General features: G+C 46.9%; 1 protein-coding gene across 2 annotated transcripts in view; it reads right to left on the reverse strand.

Moving 5' to 3' along the window:
* PRKCD (protein kinase C delta) overlaps positions 1-19,538 on the reverse strand; it is a 146,511-nt gene that overhangs the window by 45,385 nt on the left and 81,588 nt on the right. For both annotated transcript variants that reach the window (XM_024195678.2, XM_024195676.2), the window contains exons 3-4: positions 14,462-14,661; positions 4,170-4,230 (exon numbers count right to left, since the gene is read on the reverse strand). In XM_024195678.2, the coding sequence (XP_024051446.1) occupies positions 4,170-4,230; positions 14,462-14,661 (261 nt within the window). The remainder of the gene's footprint in view (positions 1-4,169; positions 4,231-14,461; positions 14,662-19,538) is intronic.

Consider the following 19,538-nt stretch of genomic DNA (forward strand, 5'->3'; position numbering starts at 1 on the left):
CGCGAAGCCGCCGCTTGCTTCTCAGCCCTCCCAGGCTTCCTGCGCGAACAGCTGATTCGCGGGAAGCGGGGGGGCTGCAAGCTCAGCCTGACCCGGTGCTCCAGGCACTGCACGGTGGCGGCGTGGCCCGGCTCCAGCCGAGCGGCGTGGCTGTAGCGCCGCCAGCCACCTCCAGGCAGCGCGGTAAGGGAGCAGGGAGGGGGTGTTGGATAGAGGGCAGGGGATTTCAGGGGGGTGGTGGGGGGGTGGATAGGGGTCGTGGCGGTCAGATGGCAGGGAACAGGGGGATTGAATGGGGGCAAGGGTCCCGGGGGGCAGTCAGGAAGGAGCAGGGGTTGGATGGGGCGGTGGGAGGCAGTCAGGGGCAGGGGTTCCAAGGGTGGCCAGGGGACAGGGAGAAGGGGTGGTTGGACAGGGAATCAGGAGAGGAGTTGGATGGGGCGGCGGAGGGCAGTCAGGGAACAGGGAAGGGGGTGGATGGGGCAGGGGTCCCGGGGGGGGCATCAAGGAACATGGGGGGTTGGATGGGGCAGGAGTCCTGGGGGGAGGGGTGGGCCAAAAAGCGCTCAGGACGGGGGCGGGGGCTGAGCCCCGTGCCCCGCGGGGGGGGTGAGGGCTCCGTGCCCGTGTCCCACTTGGGGCAGTGGGGAGGGGCAGCGACGCGCGAGGGCTCCGTGTCCTGCTTGAGGCCTGGGGGCTCCGTGTCCCGCTTGGGGCGTGGGGGCGCCGCGCGCCGGTGGGGGGGGGGGGGGGAGGCGCGGCGGCGCGCGAGGGCTCCCTGCCCGTGTCCCGCTTGGGGCAGGGGGGCCGGTTTCGCGCGCCGCGGCCGCTCGGGATCTCCCCCTCCCTCCCAGGCTTGCAAGTCTGGGAGGGAAGGGGAGCAGCGGCGCGCGAAACGGCCGCTCGGGATCTCCCCCGCCCTCCCAGGTTTGAGAGCCTGGGTGGGAGGGGGAGACTCCGAGCGGCCGCGGCGCGGGCGCCGCTCCTCCCCCTCCCTCCCAGGCTCTCAAGTCTGAGAGGGAGGGGGAGCAGCAGCGCGCGAAATGGCCGCTCGGGATCTCCCCCGCCCTCCCAGGTTTGAGAGCCTGGGAGGGAGGGGGAGACTCCGAGTGGCTGCGGCGTGGGCGCTGCTTCTCCCACTCCCTCCCAGGCTCTGAGGGAGGGGGAGCAGTGGCGTGCGAAACAGCTGTTTCGCGCGCCGGGGCCGCTCGGGATCTCCCCCTCCCTCCCAGGTTTGAGAGCCTGGGAGGGAGGGGGAGACCCCGAGCAGCCGCGGCGCGCGAAACAGCTGATACCCGCGCCGCTGCTCCCCCTCCCTCCCAGGCTTGAGAGTGAGCCCCTGCGGGCCGCACAGTGAGCCCCGGCGGGCCGCATGTTGTGCAGGCCTGCTATAGATTAACACTCTCTCTGTGTTAATTATAGGATGATTTCACTAATTCACAACTGAGAGACAAAGAAGGAGGTAAAAAAGCACAAGGATATTACATCTATTTTCTCCATTTGTTTTGATAATTGCCGTTTAGTTTTAATTATTTATCAGAGTTCTCATAGCATGCTAGCATGCTGTGTAGTATATTAGAATTTTCGTAACAGCACATCATTGCTACAGTAAATCTTTGAGAAGAGACTATATGCTTGTGTGTGATAACTTTAAAAATTCTATGGTATTTACAGTGCAAACTATGATTATTTTTCATACTCCTTAGTGAGACAAAGATAGGCCTCAGTCTTGTTAAATGAACCATCAAAACATATTTAGAAAAGTTCACTTTGCTCACTCTCAGCCCAGAACATTGCAAGCTTTTGACAATCAGATTTCTATGCATTATCCCTGTTTGTGTCAAGTCATATGCTGTCATAGTACTACTCTCTAATCTGCAGCAATCTTGCATGTGAACCAGCGATGTGTGTGGACCAAGATAAATGTTTCCTAACACACTTCCCTGATGCCACTTTGAACCCAGACTGGAATAGTGTTGACCACTATATATAAAGCATTCAGATTTTGAAGAGATTTCTGTTCATAAATCCATCAGATTCGTACAAATTTTGTTGCTTTACAAAGTTTTGTTACTTAAGAGAACAATCATTAATGGTATGTCCAAACGAGAACTCTGTGATCACACATATCACACCACATTTTATCTTTAGTAACCATACAGTAGGTTTCACACAGATGGTACATATGGTGCAAAAGGACTTCATGTTGAAGCATTTCACTACAATAGAATCATTTTTAGCTTGATTTTTTTAAACTCCCGTTTCCTTGACATTCTTTTAAAATATCTTTTATGTATAACTAGAACATAAAAGGATTACCTGCAGCAGATTCTTTTCCACTAAAAATACTTTTTTCCTTTATTTATTTTTCTGTGCAAATGTAGTGCTTGTCAAAGGTACCAGCCTATTTGAATCTTGGGTAAGTAGGTGGAGCCCACCAAAGAACAAAGTCCTATCTCTCAAGTAAGGGAGGGGCTATACAGCCCAGGATTTAACTAAGTATGGGGGACAAAATGAAAAAAAGCAGGGATGAGGGTGCAGGTCTTGGGGTCAAAACAAAGGATTCAGAGATGGAGAACTCTAGACAATGCCCATTTATATGAATAGTCCAAGAAGTCAGTGAATGCTGCCTAGAGGAACTCTGGCTGAATGAATGCATTGTTGAGAGACTAGAAAAAGACCCCACACTTGTAGAGATATCACCCACCCTCCAGTCCAGATTCCTCTTCCAGTGCCAGAAGGAAGTTGATAAAGAGATATTTGGACTTTATGTGGCCACAGATGGGGAGTGTATAGAGTAACAAGTGCAGGGAGAATTGCCAGATGGGGAGTCCTGGAGAAAGAAGCTTGTATGTCTTATCCATAGAATAGTTACACCACATGTAACAAGAGTACAGTCTTCCTGCCCCATCATTCCCCCATGAATGTGTTTCAACCTGGTCTTTATAGTCTGTTTAGTTCTTTGTTCCTCTCTTGGGAATTCCAACAAGCGTTACTGCTAACTAGGGGACTGATTTTTTAAATGTCAACACTTGTCTAATAGCAACAGATCTGGGCTGAGTCCATCAGCTCCATTTGTGTAGGTCAAACAAACTGCAGGTGGCAAAGCATTTCCAAACTAGATGGGATTTGAACTGGTGATCTGCAGGTGAAAGTGTCCTAATTAGAGTTGTGCAAATATTTTGAAATGAAATTCAAACTGTATTAAACTCTTCTAGTCTTAAGTGTGTGGGTAGAAATGAAACAAACAGAGTTTCATTCCAACCATGACATGAATCTTTTTGCCATCTCCAAATAGGCACAATTATTTTGGAGACAGAGTGGGTCATAGTGCTACGGCTTCTAATTTACTGGAGACACAGTATAAAACCATAGAAGACAGAGACAGATGAGAGCTATCAGTGGTAGGTAATTCAGCTCATCTCTCTGCCAGTGCAGGACTGTTCCCTGAGCATACTTAAAAGTCCACTGTTCAGTCTGAGTTTAAAACATCCCAAGTGATGGGGTTTCTACCACTTCCTCTAGGAATTTATTTACAGCCTGTCAGGAAATGTTCCCCATTTTTCAGCCTAAATGTCCCCTTTCTTAATTGTATCCCATTACCCCTAGTTTTCCTCCATAAACTATATTCATTCCTTCCCAATATATACAAAATTTACAGCATTTAAAATAAAATGGTACAGCACTGACTTTATTAACATGCTGACACACATTCAATTATTTCACTCATATGGTTTTTAGCTTCAGTGGTTAGGACACTAGCCTGGGACTTGGAAGATGCGTGTTCAATTCCTTGCTCCACCACAAACTTCCGGTGTGACCCTGGATAAGTCACTTAACCTCTCTGTACCTCAATTCCAGAACAGCACTTCCTTACCTCACAGGGGTGTTGTCAGCCAAGATACATTAAAGATTGTGAGGTGCTTAAATGCTACCGCAGTGGAGGCTATATAAGTATCTGAGATAGATACATTAGATATGCACCCAAGACTAGTCTTGCATAAAGTGATGGAATTACAAAAGCATAACTTCATACATTAGAAAATTCCACTGAGTACAATTTTTCTGGAACAATGCACTTTCCACAATGTGATTTCATTTGTAGAAAACAAAATATAAGAAAACGTTACAAATGTTGGTACTTGACAAAAATAAAACGTTTACTTTACCTGCATCTTCTAGAAGATATTGCACAGCCATCAATACCTTCCCTTGAGGTTGTAAGTCAAGCTGTGAGAGGAAAGACAAATAGTGAATTATTGGGTTGATAGGATAATTGCAATGATTTCGTTTAATTGATATTTCTCAATAGAATTAGAAAGTGTCATTTAAGTAAAATTACAGGATCACGACTTTGGAAACAGGGATATTTCTCCAAAACCCTTATATTTCATTGCAGTGACAATGCCAACTTTATTTCTTTTTATCTCTTCTTACCTCTTTCATTGCTTTGATGTACCAGTGTCAGACAGACCATGCAGTACAGTCAAAGTGTTGTTGAGCTTTTTATTTTGTTTCTACTGTAATCAAGACAACTGACTGAGTGGTTAGTTTTTTATTTTCTTAATTTTGATTTACACTGATCTTCCTGCTGACATAGTCCACCAGTATGATAAACAGCAGGGGGAGTTAGGGCCAACCCCTGGTGCAGTGTGGTTTAGACTTCAAAGGGACTTGTTTTTCCAAAACATGTTCAGATCACTCTTTTAAGTCATCTGTACAGAGCATGCACCATAGTTATTAAACCTCAGGCTGGTGTGAGCATCCTTCTGGGTCAATAAAACTCCATAAACTATCCTGTTGGTATTCTAACTGCTTTTCTATCCCTTGCCAAATTACAAAGATGGCACCGCGCCCTCTCCTAAAGCTGAACTTTTTTTGTTCAATGAGGGGTTCCATCATTCTCCTATCCCTCGCTTCCAGTATCTTCATCCCATGCAACAACAGCTTTATCCATCAACAGTTTCCATGTTAATTGATGCTTCCCTTCTTATGTATTAGGACCAGCACAGACTGGCATCTGTCTTCAGGAATTCTCTTGTCTTGCCATATGGTTTTAATGACTCTGTTCATCCATTTTATGTCTCTCTCGCCCAAGACTTTCATCAAGCCCACCATCACTTCATCAAGTCCCACTACCTTACCACTCTTCATTTCCTGGATTGCATTTCTGACTTTCTCCTCTGTTATGTCAGGGCCAGGCACCACATAAGGATCACTAGAGAGCTGGATGGTAGAAGGAAATGTAGTGGGAGAATGGAGTTTTTCATCCCTAGGTCACTGGTTAAAATCAGACGATGGTTGTTAATGACCAAAAGTCATTACCATGTGATGAATGTTTGCTGGTCTATATAAAGTTAGTGGTGGACAAGGATTCACACCACAACTCCTATTGGTTGGCGATCTCTGCAGGCAGACCTAAGACAGATCATTGGAGACTGAACTACCTTCTCGTCCCTAGATATGGTCCCTTCAGGTCAGGATTAACGCAATATGGAGGAAGCTTGCACAGCTGCTGCCTGCACTGTACCTGTTGCATGGATAATAGAGGACTTCAGTCTACAATGCTGTCTATACAGTACCATTCACCTGTGCTCAAATTCACCTTTTTTTTATTTTTAACTTCCAAAAAACGAAACATGCAGGTCTGAAGAACTACAGGGAACCCAAGGTCACTGTGCAAAGTTTGAAAGCGTTACATTGGAATACAAAGGGTGAACAAATACTTTAATATTGTATCCCAGCAATATATGTAAATGAAATTAGAATTAAGCTTGCTTTAATAAAGATGTCCTCTAAAACCTGTTTGGCCCATTATCTTCTATACCTCTGTAAGTTTAAAGTGCATACTGCTACCATATTGGTGTGTGTAGCACTGTGCATCTGGCATCAACGGAATGACATGTCGTCTTGGACTCACATTCTAGATACTCTCTCCTCACCCTGTTTCCCATGTTATCATTTATTACTACTTATAGTATGGTAGTGTCCAAAAGCCACAACCAATATCAGGGCCTGAACAGTGCTCAGTACAGTGCAAACACACACGAAGACATGGTCAGCAATGTCATTTTCCTTTTCATTGGTCTTCATAGAATCATAGAATATCAGGGTTGGAAGGGACCTCAGGAGGTCATCTAGTCCAACCCCCTGCTCAAAGCAGGACCAATTCCCAACTAAATCATCCCAGCCAGGGCTTTGTCAAGCTGGGCCTTAAAAACCTCCAAGGAAGGAGATTCCTCCACCTCCCTAGGTAAAGCATTCCAGTGCTTCACCACCCTCCTAGTGAAATAGTGTTTCCTAATATCCAACCTAGACCTCCCCCACTGCAACTTGAGACCATTGCTCCTTGTTCTGTCATCTGCCACCACTGAGAACAGCCGAGCTCCATCCTCTTTGGAACCCCCCCTCAGGTAGTTGAAAGCAGCTAACAAATCCCCCCTCATTCTTCTCTTCTGGAGACTAAACAATCCCAGTTCCCTCAGCCTCTCCTCATAAGTCATGTGTTCCAGACCCCTAATCATTTTTGTTGCCCTCCACTGGACTCTTTCCAATATTTCCACATCTTTCTTGTAGTGTGGAGCCCAAAACTGGACACAGCACTCCAGATGAGGTCTTCACTGGCCTCTACTGTTTTTTTGGATGGTCAGTCTGGGTTGGGGAAGAACCTAATGGTTAAGGCTCTCTCTCTCCTTCAGCAAGGTGAGAAGAGGCCTTCAAGTGCAGCAGAATCCATTTTCAGAACATTAGTGGAGCAATACAATCAAGCCTCATCCTGTGGTGAAATATCCTGTGTTGCACCATTTAGATTTTGCTGTGTCTGTATTACTGGGTGCAATTAAAATACTTATAGCCACATTGATCGGAATCTGCTGAGAGCCAAATCCTGCTTGGTGTTACAGAAATGTACTTGTAAAAGGTGCAAAAGGCCTTCCTGTACCCAACAGACGCATGTAACAACCCCCTGGGCTTATATAAATAGCGTTCAGAAAGGGCTAAGAGGGGCCCATGAAACCACCACACCTTCTTCCCAAAGGGGGAGTGGTTTGTTCGTTATGGATGCAACCAAACCACCTTCTCAACCCTCTGCCTTTAAGCACATATACTGCAGCGTGTTGCACACACCAAGAAATTATGCACTCCACTCACTCCTCTTCAGAGCAGCAACAAGAATACTCCCCACTATTGTTCTCCACCAACTGTCCTGAGCCATCCTGCCGTGCACTGGCAGGTGGACTCGAACTCACTGTGCAAGCTGGCACTTGTTTGGTCCCTCCTCCCGCACCAAGACACCCAGTGGTACACTCTCTCCTTGAGTAATTGAGTTCTGGGAAAACCTAGCTGCTTTGATGCAAGCTTTAAACGTCAGAATAACATACGAGCTTCTAAGGAGGTCAGGTCAGCCCACTCGCATTGACTAAAATTTTCCTCTCTAAAACTCACCCCACTAGCCATGTTGGGAAAGGCAGAGATCTACTACATGGATACCACACACTAACATCATCAATCTATCAAGACTACCCCTAACTGGAACTGAACTATCCATACTCTCCAAGGAACTGAACTTCTTCTGAACTGGAAATAACATGTGGAGAACCTCAAACATTCCTCTGCTGACTCTGCCTCGAGGAATTCTTTCACAACAAAGACGACACCCCCCTCAACTACCACATCCCCACAGACGGTCAGAAGAAAAAAGAATAATCTGACTGGACCCTCCCCCAGCAGACGAAAGCACAGACTGGATCATTACATTGATTGCTTCAGGAACAAAAAAATCGACAGAATTCCTCAACAAAACATCACATTCACCACTATCTGTCCACCACTCAAAGAACAGTTATACCATCCTTGAATTCCAACCACCAGATAGTAATCTAACCAGCACACAAATCGGGCACCATTGTAGTCCTTAATCAGATGGCTGTGCCAGTGAGGCCAACAGACACTCTCTGACCCCACCTACTATAAAGAAGGCAAAGACCGCCCCACAATTTACACAGGAATTTAAAGACACCATCAAATCCTTCCCCAAACATCTCTAAGAAAAACTACCATCTCGTCCCCCATGATCCACCTAAGGGACATTCTACTTGCTTCTCAAAATACACAAACAAAGAAAACCAGGCAGACCCATATCTTGCCATGGCACTCTTACTGAAGGAATATCAGGATACACAAAACCATCCTCAAACCACTCACCACACAAAGGGCCAGCTTCCTCCAAGACACTATCAACTTCCTCCAGAAACTCCATCAACCTCCCACAGAACACCATCCTTGCCATCATAGATGTCATCTCCCTATACACCAGTATCCCTCACCATGCCGGTATCACTGCCTCCCTCAAATACCTACAAGATAATGTACAATGCTCAGAAATCCACTCTCAACAAACATCAAACTCATTTCATCCTTCACATTTAACAACAAACACTTTGTCCAAGCCATGGGAACAGCCATGGGTATTAAGATGACTCCCCAATCTGCCAACCTCTTCAACGGCCACCTCAAGGAAGAATTTCTGGAAAAATGCACCACAAAACCAAAGATATGCCTGAGATACATTAATTATTTCTTCATCCTCTGAACAGACGGTCTAACCTCCCTCATGAAGTTGTGATGGAAATCTAACTACCACCACCCATACATCAAACTTACTCTAGAACACTCCCACTCTAGTATTGACTTCCTGGACACCAACATTAGCTTCAAAAATGGAACCTAAAAATTGACTATATACAAGAAACTCATGGATAACCACACTTCCCTCCACAGATCCAGTAACCACCCCAGACACACCAAGAAATTGGTTATCTACAGCCAGGCACTCAGATACTGCAGAATTTGCTCCAAAGAGGAAGACTGGGATACACTAAATGCACTTACAACTGCCTTCACTAAACACTAAATCTGCCTTCACTTCTCTCCACAGAGAAGTAGATCACATCTTGGAACAGACCACCCAAATACCCTGAGAGAACCTGCTTCAATAAAGACAAAATACAATACAAAAAACTCACTGACTGAAAAACCCTGTTTGTCACCTACCACCCCACACTAGAACCCATACTGGGTATCATCAAACAATTACAACCCATACCTGATGGGGACCACATCCCAACCCCCCCACTTCTGGACTTCAAACAACCCCCCAACCTTACCACGGTCATCATTACAAGCAAGTTCTGCACAGACCAGGACACACTAACTAAAAGCGGCACCAGAGCCTGCCAGAACAGCAGATGCAAAACCTGTAGACGTATCTCCACTGTTCTGATGATCAATACACACCACAGCACATCTTTCAAGATCAGTGGGCCTCACACATACCTATCACAACCTGTGGTGTACCTCATCCAGTGCATCAAAGGCCCCCAAAACAACTATGTGGATGAAACTGGACAATCACTATGCTCTGAATAAACTCACTCAGAGAAACGATACAAGACAAAAACACAATATCATCCATGGGAAAACACTCTTCACAAAGCAACATACTGACCTCTCAGTCCTTTTCCTCAAACGAAACCTGTGTAATACCTTCAAAAGACAAGCATGGGAACCTAAATTCATAACTCTGCTAGACACTAAAACCACAGACTTAACAAAGACACTGGTTTTATGGCTCCTTACCACAATTTGTAACACACACTACTGCCTGTTAACCCTTAATTGCCCACATCATTTTAAGTGGACGCCTACAGCAAGTGTGCACCCCTTATGTTTAACTATCTGTCCCACTTTGTATTTAGCTTAGACAAACTGGTTACCTTCCCCAGACCTGAAGGAGAGCTGTGTGAAGCATAAAAGCTTGTCCCTTCCACCACCAAAAGTTGGGCCAATGAAAGTTTACCTCATGTATCTTGTCTCTCTCACGGGCAGAGATAGACAGGTTCCTGTATTATCAGACACAGCAGCCTTCCGGTAGAGTTCTCTGGAGTCCACTTTTACCCTTACATGCATATTAGGTGAGACTATATATATATATATATCCATACTTTCTTACTACGTACAATCATAATTGGGTGCCCTCAATCATAAATGGAGAGGTCCCATCCAAATTATGGCAGGCATAAGCACTTCCCTCATCTTACAGACTCTGAATTATTAGGCATGTAGTTCTGAATGACTGATTTAATATGCAGAGACCCACTAATATTTTAAACATGGATTATGCCACTGCTGTAAGTAATGAGAACAAGCACTTCAAAATACCAAAAAAATTCTGTTGGATGCCGCTAACTCATCTTGACTATGAGTGATACAGCAGCTCCGTATTATGGGATTAGGGTCTGGTCTACCTCAGTGAATGAGGAAAAAGGGGAAATCACAAATGCATTAGAAAAATATTTCCTTGTTCACTTCAAATGTATGAAACTATGAAAGTGTAGAAGGGGAAGGGGAAACAGTTTTGTAATATGACAGTTGGGATTTTAGTTAATGAAAAATCAGTTAAGTCAAATTAATCAAATGAAAACATCAATATATTAAATATTAATGATGGACCCAGGCTCAGTGGTGAGCTGGAGCCGGTTCCCACCGGTTCGCGGGAACCGGTTGTTAAATATAGAAGCCCTTTTAGAACCAGCCCCTGCCCTGCCCTGCCCCCGGCCCCAGCCCACCTCGCTCCGGCTCCGCCTTTACCTCCTCCCCTGAAGGCTCCCCCTCCCCAGCTTCCCGTGAATCAGCTGTTCGTGCGGGAAGCCTGGGAGGGCTGAGAAGGAAGCAGCAGCTTCCTGCAGGTGAGCTGGGGAGGGGGGCGTGAGGAGGCTCCAGGCGCCGCATGGCTCCGGTTCGGCCCCCGGCCCTGACTCCGGCCGGCCGGGTGGCAGGGTTCTGGGCCCGGCCCCCGGCCCTGACTCCAGGACGGCCCGTGGCCCCAACTCCGGGACGGCCCGCTGCTCAGGCCCCGACTTCGGGATGGCCCGCGGCTCCGGCCCAGCCCCAACTCCGGGCGGCGCGGCTACAGCCCCCGGCCCCAACTCCAGCTGGCCGGGCAGCACAGCCCCCATCTCCAGGCAGTGCGGTAAGGGGGGCAGGGAGGGGGTGTTGGATAGAGGGTGGGGGGGGTGGATTAGGGTCGGGGAGGTCAGAGGGCAGGAAACAGGGGGATTGAATGGGAGCAAGGGTCCTGGGAGGGGCAGTCAGGAAGGAGCAGGGGTGTTGGATGGGGCGGTGGGGGGCAGTCAGGGACAGGGGTTCCAGGGGCACTCAGGACAGAGAGAAGGGGTGGTTGGATGGGGCAGGAGTCCCGGGGGGCCATCAGGAATGAGAGGAGGGGTTGGATGAGGCAGCAGGGGGCAGTTAGGGGATAGGGAAGGGGGGTGGATGGGGCAGGGGTCCCCGGGGGTGGGGTGTCAAGGAACGTGGGGGGTTGGATGGGGCAGGAGTTCTGGGGGAGCGGGGGGGGGCACGACCCCCTCATGGGGTGAGGAGGAGGGAACCGGTTGTTAATATTTTGGCAGCTCATCACTGCCCAGGCTGCAAAGTTTGAATTCTGATCTGAACTTCACCAGATGTTTGGATGTTCAGATCCAGGGTTCTGATCCCATTTCTATTGAAAACATAATTTTGAACGTTTCCATCGTTTTGTCACTTGAGGTTTTCAATGTCTACCCAGAATCATTTCCAAAATGATTAACTCAGACTCAGAACTGTTTAGGAAATTTGTAAAATGTCATGAAGCAATTATGAAAGTTTTGATGAATTTTATATTGCCTAACTTGAAGCCATTTTAAACACAAGGTTCCCCTACTTTGTTATTTTTCTATGCTTGAGTCAAGGTTTTATGGGAGAACGCATTTAGTAAAATAATACATATGGAGACCACAGGACTACTGAGAAAACATTCAATCTTTTGAGATAAACCAGACCCTCATCCCATAAGACAGAGCTGCTCTTTACTCAAGGGCAAGATGAGACAGTGGCATCCAAAAGATTTTTTTATCGTCTATTTATTTAATGAGGAAGTTTTAACAGGTTTGCAAATCATTTGCCATGTAAATAGCAGAGACAAAATGATAAGCATTGCAACAGTGAGCTTTTGTTTAGAAACAAGGCATTCAAAACTGCATTTGTAAACAGAACTGGTCACATGTGTCCAGGGCCGGGGGCAAGGATATTTTGCACCCTAGGCGAAACCTCCACCTTGTGCCCCCCCGCACATCTGTTCACTGAGGGGCAAATCCCAACGAGCCTTTATAGACCCCAGGGGCCAGGTTCCCCCCTCCCCACCCCCTGAACTCCCCTGGAGTGTGCACAGCCCCCCCGCGAGCCCTCCCCACCCCACCCCGGCGGCCCCCGCCCGAGTCCACTCACTGGCTTTGCCAGGCTTGGGCCGCTGCAGCAGCTCGGCAGGGAGGAGCCGCCTTCTGAAGGCACTGGAGAGCCTGCTTGCAGCAGCAGCAAGCCCCAGCCATGGAGGAGCCTCCCCCCGGGAGAGGCAGCGGCGGCTCACACACACAGAGGAGCCGCAGAGCCCGAGCGTGGTGAGGGGGGACCTGGGGGGCGCACAGGGGCCGCCGACCGCATGCATCTGCTGCAGCCTGCAGGAGCCCCCCGGGGGGGGGCGGTGCCGGGCCACAGCCTGGGCAGGAGGGGCGGGGGTGCGGCTGCTCCCTGCCAGCACTGCCGTCGCCTTTGCAGGGCTGCTGCCTCCCTGCGCCATGCCGGCTCCTCCATGGCTGGGGCTCGCCGCCCCCACAAGCTGATGCTCTGGCTCTCCGGTGCCTCCAGAAGGCGGCTCTTCCCTGCCGTTACCATATTTCAACGATCAAAAAAGACGATGGGGGGGAAGAGCCCCGCCCCCATCCACTCCCTCCCACTTCCTGCCCCCCTCAGAACCCCCAACTCCCCTGCTCCTTGTCCCCTGACTGCCCCCTCCTGGGACCCCTGCCCCTAACTGCCCCCCAGGACCCCACCCCCTACCTAAGCCTCCCTGCTCCTTGTCCCCTGACTGCCCCCTCCTGAGACCCCCCCCAACTGCCCCCTAGGACCGTACCCCCTACCTGTCCCCTGACTGCCCCAACCCTTATCCATACGCCCGTCCCCAGACATACCCCCAGGATTCCCACGCCCCATCCAGGGGCGGCTACAGGCACCAGGGCAGCAAGCACGTGCCTGGGGCGGCAAGCCGCGGGGGGCGACCTGCCGGTCGCCGTGAGGGCGGCAATCAGGCTGCCTTTGGTGGCATGCCTGTGGGAGGTCCACTGGTCCCGCGGTTTCGGCGAGGGGTACACCGAAGGCACGGGACCGGTGGACCTCCCGCAGGCATGCCGCCGAAAGCCGCCTGACTGCCGTGCTTGGGGCGGCAAAATACATAGAGTCACCCCTGGCCCCATCCAACCACTCCCCGCCCCCTGACAGGACCCCCAGAACTCCTGACCCATCCAACCCTGCCTGCTCCCTGACTGCTCTGATCCCTCTCCACACCCCTGCCCCCTGACAGCCCCCCCCCAGAACTCCTGACCCATCCAACCCTCCTGCACCCTGACTGCTCCGATCCCTCTCCACACCCCCGCCACCTGACAGCCCCCCCCCAGAACTCCTAACCCATCCAACTCTCCCCCCGCCAGCCCCCTGGGACTCCCCTTACCACCATGCCGCTCGAGCCGCTGGCTCCATGTGGAGCCAAACCAAACAGGCTGCCGAGTGCAGAGCCCCTCCCCCGCAGAATGCTGGCGACGCAGCGCTGAGGCAGGGGGAGGGGGGAGCGGGGGAGGGACTCTGGCTGCTGGAGGCCAATGGGAGCAGCTCAATCAGGCCCAGGTGCCCAATCAGTCACGCTGCACTCTGCATGTGGGGGAGGGGGGGAAATCCCGGACCTTTCTACCAATTCCTCCCAGACGGCTATTTAAAGACGAAAAGTACATGTCTGGGGAAATACGGAGGGAGCTTTTTGGCACCCCCAACCACTTGGCGCCCTAGGCGACCGCCTAGTTCTCCTAGTGGTTGCACTGGCCCTGCATGTGTCACAGGACATGAGGGCAAGAAAGGGTGATCAAATAGCAAGGGGTCAGGAAGGAAGGAAACAACTTGTTCCAGCATAAGTAGAAATTATTTTTGAAAAGCAATACACAAAATGAAAGAGACTTAGAATTAGCTTCACTTTTTATCATATACAGGTTAATTATGATAATCCAACTCTATTAACATATATGCTGATCACACTCATAGTCTGTGGTACTTTTTAAGATAAATTCTGAGTGTGATACGGGTCATTATTTCAGACACCGAAGCCTAGGATTTTACTATCAACTTCATGGACATTGACATTTCATTATCTACATCATTAGCAATTCTAAAATAACTGTCTTACTTAGACAGACTGCCATGCATGTCAAAAGGGAGCAAACACTCATATTTTAAAAGAGAAATGGCATGTCTGTTCAGCTTGAGTGAAATCAAACAAGACAAAAAACACAAGAGTGATTTTGAATGGATTCATCTTCACACTTACCCAGAACTCTGCTTTACCGTTGCCCTTCTTGCATCTCTCTGCCAAGACTGATACCCCTACGGTAACCTCAGACAGTGGGTCTTCTGCTGCCTTCATGAGAACAATTTGAATGACACGCCCTTCATAGATGTGGGCATCAAAGGAAGATTTCCATTCTGGGTACATGGTGGGTTTCTTCTGGACCAAAGTTTTTCCCCTCTCTGAAAACCGCACAGAAAGTGGGGTAAGTGGTAAGTGATAGCTCTACATATGACAATATCTGATTTGACTTTAAATGGAAAAACAACATTGAGATGACCCTTACTATGAAATCATAAGCAGGAGAGAACCTCAGAAAGCATGAGATTGTGGTTGCCACCCGGATAAGCACCAAAATATTCAAACATTGGTAAACTCTCTGATCCTTGAGAGTTATGTTTATCCACATATCAGTTATAGCACAGGCACCAGCAGTGAAAATGCAAATGTGCATCAACTTGGATCTAGAGGGAAGAGCTATATGGTAGTGTTCAGAGGGTAGTTCAGTGTTTATGGACATTCAGTTCAGTCATTAGACTGTTCGCTGAAAATGCCCAGAAGGCATTAGTATATTGTGTGATGGGGATTAGATCACTAGCTTCTCACATCAGGCATCCACCACTAGATGACAAATTAAGAGATGTTTAATGCTGGCCTAGTTTGAATTCCAACTGGTGGCCTGAAGCTGAAAAATCTCATTAACTAGTCTCCTAACCTATTCTGACATTCTTCTCACAGTTCTATTCAGAAGCAACATAAAGAAAAGGCATTCTAAACAGTACTGTGGTCTGATCCAGTCATGATTTCTACAGCTTTCAAAGTATTTCAAAGACCTCCCTCTTGCTGTACAGCATGCATGTGCTTCAATTATTATTATTATTTGTATTAACATGGTGCAGAGAAGCCTTAGTCACCGACTGGGATTCTCCTGTGCTAGTGCTGTACAAACCAGAACAAGAGTACAGCCCCTACCCAAAGAAGTTAGGCCATGATCTTCCTCCCATCAAAGTAACTGGTAGAATTCCTGTTTACTCCAATGAGGGAAGGGTTGGGCCCTTATTATCTAAACACCTTTCTGAAGCATGAATTCCAAGTTAAGTTTGTATTAATTCAATAACAGTTTGTTTGATGCACTCTGCTCATTGTGATGAGCTGTCTAAACAGCAGTAAAGAATAACACCTTAGTATTGCTTTATTAGGGAAATGCCTGCCAAAAACAGCATTACAAATTACAGCTTTGACAAGTAAGCTTAAGTCTGCTTGCCAAAAGGCATTCTCAAAACGTTCACAAACAGCCACCTGAGTATCTCCTGCATTTTGTTATGACCTTCTGTTTTTTCTCCTTTACTTGTATTCAAAAGCTTTTACCTGGAATTCAGTCTTGTAGACAGCTAATCATAGCAAAGGTTTCAATTTATCAAAAGTTCCTTCCAGAACTCAGCACTCTCTATAGCTACTATGAAGGTTTTTAGATAAACAGATGGTGAGAGTAACTATAGAAAGCCCTAAGTTAGACAGAACATTTATTATAATCCTAAAGGATCTTCTCATACCCATGTTTTTCTTCTCCAACATCACGATCATCTTTCAAACAAAAGATAGGAATGGCTAACTGGCGATATACATGGTTGTACTTAATTAGGTGTAAGGGTGTCTGTTGAACCACAAGACACTTCCTATAGTCTATGGGAGGGGCCGGCTATCTCCCCATTGCTTGAAGTTTCTGCTGCACTGGGCAATAAGAAACTGGCCATCAAGACTAGGTCTTCTGCATGGCACATCCAGTAGACCGGTCTAGTCATCTGATTGTTAAAAACGGAACCATCTCCTCAGAAAGCACTGTACTATAGAAAGTTGCCCCTGGAACATCAGAAAGAGTAATATTAATGGAGAGATCCTTCAATATAGAAAGAAATATATGCACCCATCCCTGTCTTTTTAGGTCTGTTATATGGATCTTATAAGTCCCATTAAAAGTGCTCTGTTACAGCAGAGTTACAGAAATTACAGCACTGCGCATGGCGAAACCATTCCACAGAACAAAAAAGGTTCCCAGGCTTCTAGAAACCTTTTAACTAAACAAAAGTCTATTAAACACTAGCAGGGATCCATTTCCTGTGGAAATTCTATGTGGAAACTTGTTTAAAGTTTACACACTGAATAGGTATTTTACACATGTACGTATTCTTTAAAAATGTTCAAGACTGAAGGAGCAGCCAGAGTTGCTGGAAAAGATTCCACCGAGCCATGCTGATTTTTATTTATTTATTTATTTAAAATAATTCATATTAGTCAGGATTTGTCATTGATCAAGTTACCTGCCTACAAATATTAATACATCAATGTCACTGACGAACAGCAATAGAGAAGAATGTTCAGTCCTTTCCTATTTTGTCTATTTACAAGGGTCTCTTTAAATTACTTTTTAATGTTTTATAATCTGCTTAATCCCAAACCCCATGCAAATTTACTTTTTCTAGTGTTTCTATATTGTCCCAGGGGATGATCTTTTCCCTACTTAGGATGCAGTAACGTTAAGTCCAAACAAAATTATTCATGACACCCTCTAGCTCCACAGAACACACCCATGAAAACTGCAAATGAGCTTCTTTCTCCCACTGCAAAGGCCCAATCCACCACCACTCCCAAAGGAGAAAGAGATTGGGAGGGGAAAGGAAAGCTGAGACTGCACCTGCTTTCTCTCCCTTTCCTCAGTAGTCCTTCTCAACTGTTGGACCTTTTATCCCAGAAAGGGTTTGTGCATTCACGCATATTGACTGTGTGTGACTCGGCCAGAGGGCTGAGCCACTGAAGACCCACCTGACAAGGGCAACAGCTGATGGGGGTGGGGGAGGGGGGAAGGGTGGCGCACCACGAAGAGAGTGTGTGCAGGTTCGCACCCACCCGACAGGAGGCGCTCAAGCCCCCTGGTGCGCCTCTTTTTTCCAACCCCATTAAAACAGGATTTTCAGCATGAGGTTGCTGGATCTTGTTCTGTGTCACCTTACTGCCTGTGACCCTAAGAACCACTCAAGGCCAACTGGCAAAAGGGTTCATTGTTCTGTAGTAGTAACTTCTGACTGGCTTGACAAACTCACTACACCCACCACATTGCACAAATACTATGAAAGCAAAGACCATCAAATGAGGTCTCTACTAAAAGCTTATGTCATACTGATCCTCATAATCATTGTGAGATGTATGTAGGGTTGATATTTACAGAGCTGTGTATATGTGTACACACACACACACACACACACACACACACACACACACACACACACACGGAAATATGTTTTAAAGACTGAATCAAAACAGGCTTAACAAGCAGGTTTTGACCAGATAAAGGATGTATACGTCTGCCTTGGTTCACATGTAAAATAAGCATTGTAAGCTAACACAATGGAAGCCTGTTTGCATATGACAGCGACATGAGGATGTGAAGGCAACATGGAGTCAGCACACATGGGAATAAACCACAATTGTCATCCTGACTCTGGGGACAAAACACTGACTTTGGGGATATAATGGGAAGGCAAAAAGGACACCTTTTCGTCCTTCACTGAGGAAGCAAAAAGGTAAGTGCTTTTTGAATTCATGAAAGAGGGATCCAAGCCATGTTGGCTGGAGACGTTGAGAGATTACTTTAGCTGAGAAACTATTTTAGACAAAGGTTTTAGCCTGATGAAGTTAAGTTGAGACTCTATGAAGCATATTATACTTAGTTTTATATATACACATTTCTGTTTCCATCGTTATCCTTACTCACTAAATTTTAGCCTTTTGATAATAAACTTATATTTATAGTGAAAACAATCATATCTCTGTGCTGTAATGTTATAGTTGAATCAAAGAAGCTCATGCGTGCACTGTTATTTGGGGACAACTTACCTGGTAATTTCTGAGAGTGTCCAGTGGCTAAGTGCTGGCCATGCAGGGGAATGCTTCAAGGAGGTTTGGGGACTGGCATGCATCTAGGCACAGCAAGGGCTGGCAGAGCCCTGAGGAGATTGTTTGGGTAGCTAACACCCAGTTAAGCACAAGGAAGTCTCACTCTCCTTCTGAGGCAGGAGGGTAACAAGGTGACTCACAATCCTGGGTACCCCGAGAAAGCATCATACTGCCCCATCCTGGTGTATTGTTATTGACCCTACAGTTTAGCAGCTGTGTAGGACCACACTCTGTGCAAAACCAGTCACTGCATCTCAAAAAAACCCCACCACCACCAACAAAACTGCAAGGTTCGAGAGGGTTCAGAGAAGAGCAATGAGACTGATCAAAGGCCTGGAAAAAACCTCTAATGAAGAGAGATTGAAAAGATGGGGATTGTTTATCTTAGAATGGAGACAAGAAAGAGACATGGTAAAAGTACATAAAATAAGGAATGATGTAGAGAAGGGAAATGAGGAGTGCCTGTTCTCCCTGTCACAGAACAGGAAAAAGGGGATGTGCAAGGAACTGGAATGGCTGAGACATTTAAAACTGAGAGAAGGAAACACTTTCACACAGCACGTGGAATTTACTGCCACAGGAAATCACTGAGGCCAAGGATTTAGCAAGATTCAAAAAACGAGTGGATATTTATGCAGGTAACAAGAATATTCAGTTATAGTTAATTCTAACAATTTTTAGGAGGGATGTAAAACCTCATGTGTCAGATCTTAAGACAATCTCTATCGATTATAGATTGGGGAGAAGATTATCCCACATCTGCCTACTGTGGTGTTTCTTGCTATTTCTCTGCAGGATATGGTGCTGGCAACTGTCAGAGATAGAATAATGGCCCTTGGGTTTGATATGGCATAGCAATTCCTATAATTTTACTGCCCACTCAATGCAGCTATCATGAGCGACCACAAGATAAATATCATAGGAAGAAATGGGCCTAAATTCTTGTTATAGGAAGACAGTTTCTACAGGCCTCTAAATCCTTCAAAAATGTTAACTTTTTTTTGTTTAGTACAGCCATACTGTACTAATTTAATTTTGAAATGAAGGTCAAAGAACTTGCCTCCCACCATCCCATAGGTAATTATTATTGTTTGTGTTGCATTAACAC

This window comes from Terrapene carolina, unplaced genomic scaffold (genome assembly GCF_002925995.2).
Source record: "Terrapene carolina triunguis isolate 2854851 unplaced genomic scaffold, T_m_triunguis-2.0 Scaffold232, whole genome shotgun sequence".
Classification (NCBI taxonomy): Eukaryota; Metazoa; Chordata; order Testudines; family Emydidae; genus Terrapene; species Terrapene triunguis.